Raw genomic sequence first — 14,821 nt, 5'->3', positions numbered from 1 at the left:
TTGAACTCACAGCGAGCAGCCTGCCTCTGTCTCCTTGAGTGCTGGGATCACAGGCGTGCGTCACCACAGCTGGCTAACACTGACTTTCTATAGTTTTACCGACCTCTCATGGGCACAGAGAACCTTGGTGGCAGCCCACTTCCTTTCAGATATGGTACTCTTGACACTAGGCCTTTGAAGCAACTATGTCTTCTAGCTTTTAGGAACAGAACTTCCCAGGGAAGTTGCTCTCAATAGCCAGTCTCAGGTCACCACCTTGGGTTCTTTCCCCTCTGGAGAGAATCTGTATGTCTCTTCACACCATCTGGAGCATCATGGGAAGGAAAGAAAATGGGCTCTTCTTCATTCTGCCTGTACATTTCCATGTCTGGGTTGGCGATTGGGGGTCAGGAGTAGCCAGGTAAGGTCCTTGCCCCCCCCCCCCAAAAGCTGAGCAGTCCCAGAATTCGAGGCCACTGCCACTTAGAAACAGGTATTCGAAATAGCAGTTGTCGTCATCGCCGGAATGGGGAGAAAGGTCACTAACACCTGAACCTGGGGTCCAGCGTGATAACCGCTTCAGTTTGCGAACATTTATCCAGCTTCTGTTTGTCCGGATGCTCTCCACGGGCAAAACCCTCGCTTCTCCACTCTACTCACTATTCAGCTCTGCCTAGCTGAGCTGTAGAGGTGGATTCAGCCAAAGGGGGGGGGGGGGGGGGGGGGGGGCGGGGAGGACACCCCCGGGGGGGGGGGGGGGGAGGAGGGGCACTGGCAAGACACCACCGAAGGAAGGAGAGTGAAATTGAGGCATTCGTTCCTCTCACACCTGCGAGCCATCCAAGGTCACTTGCCCCTGGCCCAGAAGGCTGCAGTTCCTGTCAGGCCGCCCTCTTCCCTTTAGGTAGGAGATCGCAGTTTTGTAAGAAACACGGTTGTATCTCTTTGTTCCAGATCTTCCCACGACTGTTAGAAAAAAAAATAAATAAAGATAATAAACAAACAAACAAATAAAATCCTTGTCCCTTTGTGAAACATTCTCCTTTGGTCCAGTTTGTGTGGACCACTTGCTTCCGGTCAGAACTCAGACTGGAAAAAAAAAACCTCATAGTAGATACCAAACGGACAGGGACTGTCGGCAGATACATGAGCATGCGGGGGCGAGGGGGGGGGACAGGACACTCCTTCCCCCAAGCGAAGCACAGGCTATCAGCTTCTTATTTAATAGTCCCAGCAAGCCTTTCAGATAAGGGAGAGGCATGCAGAAGAACGGTGTGGCTCTCTAAAGGTCCTCAATATCTAAGAAGCACAGCCAAACTGCAAGGAGCTCCTCAGACTCCATAAACACGGGAGGAGAGAGACCAAGAAACTCTTGCTCAAAGACTGAGGGGTTAAGAGCAAACCGAGCCATGCACGTTTCTCGGGAACCGCTTGGATTTCAGTGTGGAACTGTAGCTTCTAATCTTTTCAGCGTTGGCTGTCACTGTACTGCGATTTAGACACACTGTGTGGATTTCTGTGGGAGTCTTTGCTGTTTGCAGACCTTCTCTTTGTTCAGTTGGGAAACCGGGATTTGCACTAAGTCTCAGAGTTGGTGGGATGTGTCGGAGGCGCCAACCAATGGGAATGCAGCGAGCAGTCCCACCCGCGACTACTACCCCAGCCGGCTCAGTCCACCCGCCCTTCTTGTCCAGCTTGAGATGGAGGCGACGCTGGTGCTGGAGCCTGCGGGCCGCAGCTGCTGGGACGAGCCGCTGGGCATCTCCGTGCGCGGCCTGGCCCCCGGGCAGCCCGTCACGCTGCGCGCGGCCCTGCGCGACGAGAAGGGCGCGCTCTTCCGCGCCCACGCGCGCTACCGCGCCGATGCCCACGGCCAGCTGGACCTGGCGCGCGCGCCCGCGCTGGGCGGCAGCTTCGCGGGGCTCGAGCCCATGGGGCTGCTCTGGGCCATGCAGCCCGAGCGGCCTTTCTGGCGCCTGGTCAAGCGCGACGTGCAGACGCCCTTCGTGCTGGAGCTGGACGTGCTGGACGGACACGAGCCCGACGGCGGGCGGCTGCTGGCCAAGGCGGGGCACGAGCGCCACTTCCTGGCTCCCGGGGTGCGGCGCGTGCCCGTGCGCGAGGGCCGGGTGCGCGCCACGCTCTTCCTGCCCCCAGGTGAGCTGCCCTGACCCTCCCTTTGCTCCAAGAGCCTCTGTGAGTTTAAGTGAAGAACAAGGCAGCTCCGGATGGCTTGGACTCAGAGGGAAAGGAGACAGAACGGGACGGGAAGAGGCCTGTTACGGTGCTGGTATTTCTCTGAAGCTGGTCCTTTAAATTCCACTGCTCAATTATAAGACGAATTTTACTAAGTTACTTCCTTAAGTTTTAAGGAAAGGGACACGACACTTGTAATAATAAAACGAAAACTGTTGATAATACACCGGGCATAGTGGCTCATACCTTTAATCCCAGCACTCAGGGAGGCAGAGGCAGGTGGATCTCTGTGAGTTTGAGGCCAGCCTGGTCTACAAAGTGAGTCCAGGACAGCCAAGGCTTTACAGAGAAACCCTGTTTTGGAAAAACAAACAAACAAACAAACAAAATAAAACAAATCCAATTAATGACAAATACACAGCTAGAGAGGGTGAAAGTGTTCATACAGTTAGTCCGGGAAGCAATTGGGTTTTAGGAGGTAGATGAAAATGTATTTTTACCCTTTTTGTGGTTCGTGTGCACCAGAAAGCTTGGAAATAGTCCAAACGGCCCCCAGCACTGGGGCCGATGAATAAATGGAGGTGCATTTCTAGAAGCCAAAGTGATTGAGCCACAGCTGCCAGCGTCTTGCGCTCTACACAAATTGAAATCGTAAGTGGGTAAAGGCTGCACTCGCTCGCTGATCGTTCCCCGTAGCGTTCAGGAGCACGGAGCCACAGCAATGGGAGGCAGACACACTGTTGGTGGCGTCTTCTAGTGCCACGGTCCTGCAGGTCTTTGGTATCAGGTCCCTCAGCTTCTGGCCAAGGCCAGCATTACGTCCTTAAGTCCGAGACCCTAAACATCTTCACAATCGACAGCTGCCCGGAGTCTTCAGGTGACCAGCACTCCCTTCAAGCTCTGTTTTCTTTAGTCTGCGCTCACTGCTCTCTCTTGCCGTCTCTCTATTTCCACTTTTCGTCTTCCCTCCCTGGCTACTCTTGAATTGTTTGGTTGTGTCTTCAGTCAGCTGCCTGAACCCTTTCACAGCTCAGTGACTGCTGCCATGACAACCTGGGAAGCCTGTTCCTTGCCGGGACTATGCTCAGAAAAGGAGTTCCAGGCTGACAGACTTGCCAGCTGCTTGGAAGCTGGGGTGTCCATTCAGGAACTGGGTCTGCCAAGTGCTGAGCTGTCATGGCGGCCGCCGCTGCTCTGCCAGCTCTGGCTTGCTGCTCCCTCCTGTCTGTATGTTACCAGCTTAGCCTACACCGAAAGTAGGCAAGAAAAGACCACTCGAGAGAAGCCTTTTCCTAAAGTTGCAACACTGGTGTTTGTGTGCACACATTAAGAAAAAGTGTCTCCCAGAGGGCTTGCTTTCATAGTTAGAGAAGGGTCATTTAATCAGTCACAGCCTAGCCTCTTAGCACCAATCATAATCACTGAGATTTGTGTTTAAACCAAACACAGATTAGCAGGTACAACTGCTAGAAAAGCAGGGGAAATGCCCCTCAACTTCCGAGATAACCCGACCACCACGCACACACACAGCCCAGGGTAGAAAAGTTATAAGAAAAAGTCTGGTGCAAGTTGTTGAGGTCACAGTACAGTCTGCTTGAGTTCTCACCCTTCCACCATGTGGGTCCTGGGGATTGAACTCAGATCATCTGGTTTGACAGTGGGTGTCTTGTTAGCCAAAACCAAAATATGTAAGGCACACGTTTAAGCGGTGACAATGCCAAGGGGCATTGGTACATAAAATCACAATCATGCAGAAGAGCAAACAGGCGAAAGGGAGGCTTTCTGTTGCCTGAGAGTCCAAGTCAGGGTTCTCTGGAGCAACAGAATGGACAGGCTATATATTGTGAAGGCCTTTATTGGATTAGCTATGGACTGTGTGGTTCATCAATGGCTGTTTGCACTCGAGGCCGAGAACATAGTCGTTGCTCCATAGACCCCACTGACTAGATGCCTCCGCCATCCCAATGTGATGATGAAGGTCTTTGGGATTCCTAGACAGCCATGTTGGAAGACCAAAAAATCTGGGTTTCCAGGGTCAGGCATGGTGCCAGCAACAGGTAGATCCGCTTACCAGCAAAACAAACAAAGAAAAAAGAACAAACAAAACAGGACTGCCTTTTCCTCAGACTGCTTGCTATCTGTACTGCCAGCAGAAGGCACTGCCCACCTTGGATGGTGTGGGGGGGAGGGGGAAGGCATCTTTTCTCTTCATTTAATCCTTCCTGGAAATGCCCAGAGGTGTGTCTTACTGATTCTAGATCCAATCAATTTGAAATCATGATTAACCATTACACTGAGTTATTGTTTCCATTGGACGTGCGAAAGACAAACCTTCTTAGATCAACGGTGAACACACTCAGGACCCCAAAACATGCAGAATGAGCCTGCAGCCTTTCAGTCTATGTCCATTCACTTAGCACAAGGCATTTGAGAGTCACGGGGTCTCCTGTCCAGCAGGCCTTCCTGTTTCGTCATGACGTACCAGTCTATGGAGGTAGCTCAGCCCGGACCCCTTCACCAGCTGAAGGACTGTTTGCTCACAGTCTGGAGACTGGGAATAGAGCTGCTGCAAACGCTTGTTTGTCATTTCGTTTCTCGCTCTTGCTTCAAAGGACTGGCTTATCTGGCTTTGTGAGCGACTGCCCAGCGACTGGTTCCTACAGACTGCCCTGTTGGTTTTATACTACACCAGCATTATGCCATAGTTCTGGTGGCTGCACATCTTCTGCGGCACTTGGCATTGTCCAGTTTGGGGGACAGGTGTGCGTGTGTGTGTTCTCAGCCATGCATGCTAGGCACATGCTTTTCCCTGTCTTCTAAATGTCCCCTCGATGTCTTTGTAAACACTTGTGGAGCTTCGAGGCTTTGGTTAAGGAAGGGGATATGGATTTAGCCCAGGTGCTATCCAGGTGCTTAAAGGTAGGAGTTCCTTCAGTATTTTTCACTATCGGTTGAAAACCTTGTGGTCCTCACATAAGCAAGAAATGCCTTTGGTGCCACTGAAAACAGTTTTTAGTAATATTTAGTTTTATTTTTCCCCAGAACCTGGCCCCTATCCTGGGATTGTGGACCTTTTCGGAGTTGGAGGTGGCCTCCTGGAGTATCGGGCTAGTCTGCTGGCTGGGAAGGGCTTTGCCGTGATGGCTCTGGCTTATTATAACTATGACGACCTCCCCAAGAGCATGGAAACCATGCGCATGGAGTACTTTGAAGAAGCCGTGAACTACCTGCGTAGCCACCCCGAGGTTAGATCCCTCTCCTTTTATTGGCTCCTTGTCAGATCTCCTCCTCATGTGCTCCATTTCACAGAACAAGTGAACTGATGACAGCCAGCCTCAACCTCCCTTAGTTCACAAAGTGTCCAAGCCCATTTGAGATCCCTGGGTTTGAAAGAAGTAGAGAGAAAGGAAAAGGTAAGGTCCACTGGGTACGGTGGCTCATGCCTGTGATCCCAGCACTCAGGAGGCAGAGGCAGGCAGATCTCTGTGAGTCTGAGGCCAGCTGGGTCTACAAAGCAAGTCCAAGGCTACACAGAGAAACCCTGTCTCAAAAAAACAAAACAAACAAACAAACAAAAACAAAACAAAAGAAAGAGAGAGAGAAAGAAAGAAAGGAAGAAAAAAAGAAAGAAAGAAAGAAAGTAGGGCCTCTCCCAGCCAGTGCTCTCTCTTGCCTGTGTCCCTGTGTCCCTGTGTCCCTGTGTCAGCAGAGATAGAAGCACAGGGTGAATTGTGAAAGAGGAACTTGACAATCAGTAGCAGGAGGCCAAGGTGCTCTGAGCTTTCTAGATTCAGCATAGCCCAGGCTGGGGTGGAAACCCTTGCTTGTTTTATAACTTTATCACCAGAACTTGATGTGGCTGGAAGCATTGGTGCTCTTGGGGAAGTGGAGCCAGACTAGGATGCTTCTAGAGAGAAGCTTGATTTTGTCAATTTCCCACTCCATGACTCTGGCACTTCTGTTTTCTTCTTTGATAAGTAGATATCCGAGTTTCATCTTTGTTGCTGTGATTAAAAATAAAAATAACCAGTCAGGCGTGGTGGCACATGCCTTTGATCCCAGCATTCTGGGAGGCAGAGGCAGGTAGATCTCTGTGAGTTCAAGGCCAATCTGGTCTACAAAGGGAGTCCAGGACAGCCAAGGCTACCACAAAGAAACACTGTCTCAAAAAACCAACCAAACAAACAAACAAAAACAAACAACAACAAAAGCAACCTATGGGGAAAAGGTGTATTTTAACCACGGTTCCGGCATTCAGTCCATCAGAGAAGGGAGTCACAGAGGCAGACTGTGAGTCACGTCACACTCATAATTGGCTTGGAGAGCCAGATCCATGCATTCTAATTCTCAACTCTCTTTTTCTGGCTTTATACCGCCTAGGACTTGGCCCAAGAAATAGTACCACCTACATTCCTGGTACATTCCCACCTCAATTAGTGAAATTTAGAAGCATATCTATAGGTCAACACAGCCTAGGTTCCTCACTGGAACTCCCATCCCAGGTAAGTCTTCATTGTGTCAAGTTGACAGTGAAAACTTTCATAGTAGGGTAGTTAAAAACATTATTTGACCTTGTAAGTATTAGTACTTAAATGAGGAGCAACATTTAAGTAAACATTTAAAAGTGGTCAAGAGTACCAAAGGGAAAGGGTGAGGGGAAGGAAAATTGGGAGGGAGAAGGAAGAGGGAGAGAGAGAGAGAGAGAGAGAGAAAGAGAAAATAATTGATTGATTTCTGTGAGAGGTCAGCCAAAAGGCCCTTGCTTATAGCTCAGAGGACAGTGGGTTTCAGGGCAGTAGCGAGCAGTCCTCGTTGGTAATGCCAACTCAAACCATTCGGAAGGTGCCAAGGGAATGGATGAAAAGAAGATACAACTCCTGCCTTAGTTAGGGTTTCTATCACTGTGACGAAACACCATGACCGAAAAGCAAGTTGGGGAGGAAAGGGTTTATTCAGCTTACACTTCCACATGGCTGTTCATCACTGCAGGAAGTCAAGACAGGGACCCAAGCAGGGCAGGAATTGATGCAGAGGTCATGGAGGGTGCTGCCTATGGGTTTGCTCCGTGGCTTGCTCAGACTGCTTTCTTACATAACCCACAATGAGCTGGGCCCTCCCCCACTGATTACTAATTAAGAAAACGCCCTACAGTTGGATCTCATGGAGTTATTTTCTCACCTAAGGCTTCTTCCTCTCTGATGACTCCGGCTTGTGTCAAGTTGACCCATAAAACCAGCCAGTACAAACCTCCCCACGGGTTTTGCAGGGAAAGAGAACAAAGTCATAACTAGCCATGGCTCGGGGCACAGGGCTGTGAGAAAACAGGAGGGACCCGAGGACGACCAGCAGAGAGGAGCTTGCAGGAGAGGAAGCCGGAAGTAAGTGTGGGAGGCCGTCCCTGCAGAAAGATGGTGGACTGCACCCCAAACATGACTAGAGGGTGTCTGCTGAGCTCACGTGGGGCATCTGAGAGCTGGAGCTGCCACGGGAATGGGAGACTGTGGAGGGGGAAAGTGAGACATTGCTGCCACGGCTTCTGCTTTCTCACTGTTGTCTGAAGAGCTGAAGGCGGAGCAGCATGTGGGCCCAAGAGGCTGAGGTGGTAGGAGAGGCTGTGAGGAGGTCCCTGGAGAAGGGGAAAGCAAACCCCGGCGATGTGTGGCAGGGCCGATGGCCACGTCAGTGCTTGTGTCAAGTGCAAGATCAGGCGGCAGCGATGTTTGTTTCCTTGGGTCCATTGACTCAGCAGTCTAACGGCAAAGGGAGACGCGCAAATGTCTTCTCAAAGCGGCTTCATTCCTGCCGTGATGGTTTTGAAAATAGATAGAGTGCAGGTGTTGGCCCCAGAATATTTGGCTTTTTGGCTGGGCCTACTCACTGTTAATACTGTTCCTGGATTAAGCCTCCATTTCTCATTTGTTTCTTTGTCAGGTAAAAGGACCAGGAATTGGGCTGCTTGGGATTTCCAAAGGGGGAGAACTTGGCCTTGCTATGGCCTCCTTCCTGAAGGGCGTCAAAGCTGCCGTGATCATCAATGGCTCTGTGGCTGCTGTTGGGAACACCATCTACTACAAGGATGAGACCATCCCCCCTGTGACTATCCTGAGAAATCGCGTCAAAATGACCAAAGATGGCCTCAAGGATGTCATAGATGCTCTGCAGAGCCCTTTGGTAGAGGAGAAGAGCTTCATCCCCGTGGAGAGGTCTGACACGACCTTCCTGTTCCTAGTAGGGCAGGATGACCACAACTGGAAGAGCAAGTTCTATGCGGATGAGATCTGTAAACGCTTGCAGGCCCACGGGAAGGAGAAGCCCCAGGTCATCTGCTACCCGGAAGCTGGCCATTACCTTGAGCCCCCCTACTTCCCACTGTTCAAGGCTGGCATGCACCAGCTGGTGGGCACGAACATCCTCTTTGGAGGGGAGCCTAAGCCCCACGCCCTGGCCCAGGTGGACGCATGGCAGCAGCTGCAGACTTTCTTCCACAAACAGTTGGGTAGTAAAAGTTAGGGGGCCTCCTAACATGCAACCCCTCATCTGGTATTCTGGGGGGGTCAAATTCAGTGTACGAAGATCAGGTCTGATTACGTCATCTGAACATATAACTCCTTTAGGTTTACATTTTTAAAGTTAGTATTACTCTCAAAACAGTGCTTCTCCAAGGGCTAGAGAGTCTTGCACTGGCTTGTGCAAGTCCCTGGGTTCAATCCAACGTTCTGTAAGAAAACAAGCAAATATTATATAGAAACTGTACAACTTCAAGGAACAATGCTCAGAATAAAAAGGAAACCATGAGTTACTGCACTGTGTATCAGTAAAACTTTTTTTTTTCGATATAGGGTTTCTCTGTGTAGCCTTGGCTGTCCTGGACTGGCTTTGAAACCCAGACAATGCAGCCAGTCCTGATGAGATCTGATAGACTAGGGTCAGATGGAAGGGGAGGAGGACCTCCCCTATCAGTGGACTTGGAGAGAGGCAGGAGAGGAGATGAGGGAGGGAGGGCAGGATTGGAAGGGGATGAGGGAGGGGGCTACAGCTGGGATACAAGTGAATAAACTAATTAATATAAAAAATAAAAATAAAAATGTAATCCATTACCAATAGAAAAAAAAAAGAAAGAAAGAAACCCACGCTGGCCTTGAACTCCCAAAGATCTCCTTGCCTCTGCCTCCCTGAGTGTTGGGATTGCAGGTGTGCCCTACCGCGCTAGCTGTCCTTCAATTCTTGGGCCAGTGTCCCCACTCTCATCTTCCCTCAAGAAGTGCTTTGAGGTGACTTGGGGCCTCTTTTCTGATCCTTAACATGTGCATAGGCAGCAGTGCAAAGACGGTTTTTGCTTTGTTTTGTTTTTGCTTTTTTGTTTGTTTGTTTTTTGTTTTTTACACACATAGCCAACAAGATCCTTGGAAGCAACCAAGATGTCCTCCAATAAACTAATGAGGTGTTGGTTACTTTCCCCCATTTTGTACCTGTCACTCAGTCCCTGTTTTAAACTTGTGTACTTGGCGGGAAATGCACCAGAAACCAGAAAGGGATCAGCGTTCTGTTACCCCAGAATGAGCAAGTGCCCTGGAAGTGTCTTGACTAAAATCTGCTCTTTGCCAGTGGTCAGTGTGGGGCCAGATCCTTCCTCCACAAACTGAAAAGACTGGAAAGATGCCACTGGCTTTGTGTTTCTTGGCTGCTGTTTCAAGGTGAAACCTTCATGGCGTCATTGCCAAGGGGCCTCCTCTAAAGGTGAGGCTGGATGAAGTAAGCGTTTCCCAGGCAAATGCACACATCCGAATGGTTATACCTCAGCCTGGAAGGAGCCAGGTCTGGCGTAGCTGAGGATGATGATAATGCGAGATGACCATCTCTATGAAGAGAAGATTTAGAGGTTAAAGCTTGGGGTGGGAAGGTGAGGGAAGAAACCACCGTACCTCCTGGTGGAAACTAGGACACATAGGGAGCATTCAATAAGCAGTCCCCACACCACATTCGTCAGCTCTCTACTCCCACAGGAAGCAGAAGAGCACATTTGTTTAGCCCCTCTCCATTAGTCACCTCAGAGTGACAAGGAGGAGGGGACATGCAGGTGGAAGCTCCCAGAGCAGCTGAGGGGCAGGTGCGCTGGGAAGCAGCCCAGTGGTCATGTGGGATGTCCAGGGCCACACACAGCCTGACTCTGGGAATGCTAGGCTGCACGAACCATCAGGGTGAAGGCAGAAGGACAGACTGATGAGACTGAGTTGGGAGGGAGAGTCTTACAGGGGCTCTCCTGGAGTGGGGATCAAGAGCTTGACTTTCATCTGATGGCCAGGGAGGTCACCAGGGCCCTGGTTCTAGGAGCTGTGGGAACAGCTGCAGTGCAGGGACAGGAGTGACCAAGGGAGGCCTTTAAGTCAGCGTGAGGGGGGCTGTCCCATCGCCCAGCTTTCCTCTTCACTAATGAAAAGAACGGGCACTCCACTTCCTCCCCAGTGTCTGAATGCTTGGAGCAGAGTGGCTGCTAGAGAGGGCGGTGGTCGCAGTGAGCGCAGAGCTAGTGTAAGCCAATGTCCCACTGTGGTCTGTAACCAACACCTGACCCCATCACCTGGTCAGGATCCTCATGATTTCATAACATCACATCAGTGAAAAAAGTCATCGGTGTTGGAACTAGTTGGAACTAGGGTAAAGTTCATGGCGAGCTCTCAGCTGGGTAACTAGTGTTCAAAGCTCTGGGCAGTGAGCCAACACCAGGATCAGCAGGATAATGTACCCAGGCAGCTAGCGGCTGTGTGGAAAACCAAACCCTCCATTTAAGCTAACCTCTCTGAATGGAGGCGTCCTCCTTGAAGGACAAAGGATGTGGCTACGTAAAGAGAGAGAGACTCAGGATTTCAGTTTTCTGTTTCCAGACCAGATTCCCCAGAAGCCACTGGCTGCCCAAGTCCAGAATCTTTTGACAGAAACAGTCGTGAACTTCAGGGTAATAATTGGGACAGTGTAAACCCTCAGGAACCTCAATCCATTGGACAGGCCTGAGACTGAGGCTCTGAGGGGAACAGGTCCTATCCACCCTGCTGCGTGGACAAAGAGCGCCCAAATTCCCCTGTGATGTCTTTAATCCCAGAGTTCAGTTACTCATTTTTTTTCTAAACTTTTTTACTTTGAGATAATTTTATACTTACACAAATCTTGAAAAAAAAAAAAAAAGACCTCAGAGGCTGAGACATCTTTCTCACAAGCTTCCACTCCTCACAACAACCAACAGTCCCAGTATGGTGGATCAGCTGGTAAAGACAGCTGCCATCAATGCTGAAGAGTCCCATCCCTAGAACCCTCCACCTGGTGTTGTGGTGCCTGCATGTCCACACACAAAATAAAACACTCTATGTCTCTCATTTTGTGCCTTTTCTCTCATCCTCTCAGTATGTTTAGGTTTGTGTAAATGAGTAATTATAATAGGAGAGAGACAATTAGATATTCTTTTTTTTTAAGATTTATTTCTTTATTATTTATATAATACTCTCCCTGCATGTATTCCTACCCACCAGAAGAGGGCACCAGATCTCATCATAGATGGTTATGAGCCACTATGTGGTTGCTGGGAATTGAACTCAGGACCTTTGGAAGAGCAGCCAGTACCCTTAACCAAAGAGCCAGCTCTCCAGCCCTTAGGTACTCTTATATGAAGAGCTGGTGGCCTATTAGGGGTGGTGGTTACTTACTTAGCCTTTGTAGTGATCAAAGAATTATGAAATAAAAGTGCAAAGTTCATCAGAGCATCAAGAATGAAAAAATTCAGACATCTAATCTTACCATTTGTTGTTGAAGCCTGGAAGAAAAAACAGAGGGCATTAAAGGATTCAGTTGGTCTGGGAAGTGGTTAGTTTTTACTTGGATGAATATGGGATTCTGTTTGTTCACGGTACAGGAGGCCTATTGTTTGGAAGCAGCCCAGAATGTCCATCAGCAACTGAGTGGAATAAAGGGAGGTGCATTCCCAGCAGTCAAAGGAATTGAACTATAGCTGTGAGAATCAACACAGGGCACTGGCAAAGCTGTTGGAGGAAACAATCACACCCCAAGACAGCAGTCCAATATCATCCATTGTGATAAAATTCACAGTGTAGGGTGCCGGCAAAGCCCAACAGTACCTGAGTGGGGAGTGAGGATTGGAATAAACAACGCAAGTCACAAGGGATCAGCTCAAGAGGACTGTCAGTAAAAACTGCAGCCGCCAGTTTATTCCACAATCCCTTTTTATAGGAAAAGCCAAACAAGTCACATCAGTACAAAAAAAGAAGTTCATGGAACTGTCAAACTTGTTTTCTTAAACCACTTCCCTGTAGCGGGATATGGTCCAGGGTCACACAAACACATTTAAGGAACTTAGTGGTACATCCTGCTCTTCTCTGCCTCAAGGGGAAGGGCAGGGTGAAAACATGTTCTTCACTGAATACCCAGTAACAAAGCAGCTTGACAAGCAAGCAGCTCTCCACCATAGGGAAGGAAAGTGTTGAATGTATGCTTGTAAATAGTGTTAGGATAAAGAAAGCCAAGCGATGTCCACACACACTCTGGTTGGGGCTGAGGGTGCAGGAATCAAGTGGCAGCTTGTCTCGTACTGAATATTCCTTAGCAGAGTGCTCTCTGTCTGGTCCTTCATGGGCCATTCTTTAAATTGGTTGAAGTCAAACTTTGCTAAAGATGTGGGTGAAGGCTAGGTAGTGATGGTGCACACTTTGATCCCAGCACTTGGGAAGCAGAGGCAGAAGGATTCCTTACTTTGAGGCCAGCCTGGTCTATAGAGTGAGTTCCACAACAACTAGGACTACACAGAGAAACCCTGGCTCCAGAAACCCAAACAAAAACAAGCAAATAAATAAAGTAAGAAACCAAACCAAACCAAACCAAACCAACAAAACTTGTGTTCGCTCAAAATCTTATCTTCAAGTGTTTGTAGCAACTTTCTTCATAATATCCAGGCTGCAAACAAACAAAAGTCTTCCAACTGGTGAATGGATACAAACTGTGCTACATCTATAGGATGGGACATTTTGAGGAAACAGAAAGGCCCAATGGGTAAAAGAGCCCCTGAGCAGTTTCAAATGCATTCTTCTAAGGAGTGAGCACTGACCTCAAAGGCTGCATATTTGTTCTGCATGGTATTCTGTATTAGAGATTTTTCTCCACATCTTTTTGTTTATTTGTTTTTGTTTTTTGAGACAGGGTTTCTCTCTGTAGCCCAGGATGCCCTGGAACTTGCTCTATAGAGCAGGCTGGCCTCAAACTAAGAGTTCTGCTTGCCTCTGCCTCTCAAGTACTGGGATTAAAGACATGTGCCACCACACCCAGCTGTGTGAACACAGCTTTTCTTTTCTGTGGGGTAAATACCTCAGCAGAGACAGCTGAGTCATATGTTAAGAAGAGGTTTGACTTTGTGGCCCTACTGCCCCCTGGTTTCTCTAGACCGCATGGTTTTGCATTACACCAGCATGGTGTGATGTTTCTGTTGGTCGTTTCTGGTTGCTGTGCATCCTTAGTGACAGCCAGCATTGTCCTGTTTGAGGGGCAGGGGAGGACAGTTTTGCTGTGAGGGTTCATTTGTAAAATATTTTCAATGTCAAAAAGTACCAAGCGTTCTCTCTAAATATCCATGAAGAAGCCGGGCTTGGTGGCGCATGCCTGTGATGCTAGCACTTGGGGAAGTAAGAACAGGCGGATTCCTGTGAGTCTGAGGCCAGCCTGCTACAGATGAAAAGGAAAATGCTGTAATTGGATATTATGTCCCTCCCCCCAAAGTGGACCATAAGTAAAGCAGAAAGGTAGCTGTCAGGGTCCTATTCAGTGAGCTCTCTCAGCTGTGTGGGAGGGGGACCTTAAATTTCTCCTTGGAGTGCTTTGCAACATTTCAGCTGTTCATGATAAGGGGCTGAGTTCTGATGCTGAATTGGAGACAAGGGTCTTAAGTTGAACAGCCGCCTTCCAATGTGACTGTAAGAATTAGACACTATATTATATGTCTGTTTGCTGAGCATGGCTATTTTCATGACTTAAATTATGTGATGGGTAACAACTACCAAAAGGACTCAACTTTTTATTAAAACATAGAGAAAATGGTATCAGTATCTCCCCGAAGATTTACATCAAAATCCTCCCCATCCAAATGGTTTGAGGCAGAATTATCATAGAGAACTAGATGATACTGTCAATGTGTAGACTGAGTAGGTGAACCATTTATTTTATATTCTGTTTCCACAGCAGGTATTTGGCCAAGCAATCTGGTCCTAATTATTGGTATTCTAACAAAATTACAAAAGTAATCAGTGAACTAGCCCTCAGCGCTCAGACTTCCAAGTATCGGCTGTAAGTGGGGTAAAAGTCAGGGCAAGCGCTCACCTAGGTGATCTGCACAGTTCAAGGGCTACCAGAGCTCCTGCTGTACCCAGGAAGTGACTACTCTAAAAACCATGCCTTCCACGTGAGCTAACTTACCTACATGTAGAGAGCCTTTCTTTAAGATGAGGCCAGATAACATTAAATTCATGTATGAGGTATTGGTCACTTTACCGAATAAGTTTTAGCACATGCTTGTGTGTCTTATGTGGACCCTTTGATCCCCAGGATTCCCCTGTTCCCGTCTGGAAGCAAACAGCGCCTCGACTGGCCTACAGGA

General features: G+C 48.7%; 1 protein-coding gene across 1 annotated transcript; it reads left to right on the top strand.

Moving 5' to 3' along the window:
• Positions 1-1,642: 1,642 nt before the first annotated feature.
• Positions 1,643-8,978, top strand: LOC129665958 (acyl-coenzyme A thioesterase 1). Its single transcript, XM_055592925.1, has 3 exons — positions 1,643-2,136; positions 5,218-5,420; positions 8,107-8,978. The coding sequence occupies exons 1-3, from the start codon at positions 1,680-1,682 to the stop codon at positions 8,683-8,685; spliced, it is 1,239 nt and encodes a 412-aa protein (XP_055448900.1). The 5' UTR covers positions 1,643-1,679; the 3' UTR covers positions 8,686-8,978.
• The last annotated feature ends 5,843 nt before the right edge of the window (positions 8,979-14,821 follow it).

This window comes from Psammomys obesus, unplaced genomic scaffold, assembly GCF_907164565.1.
Source record: "Psammomys obesus unplaced genomic scaffold, mPsaObe1.curated_primary_1811, whole genome shotgun sequence".
NCBI classification, from domain to species: Eukaryota; Metazoa; Chordata; class Mammalia; order Rodentia; family Muridae; genus Psammomys; species Psammomys obesus.
This window is presented reverse-complemented; position numbering and strand designations above follow the sequence as displayed.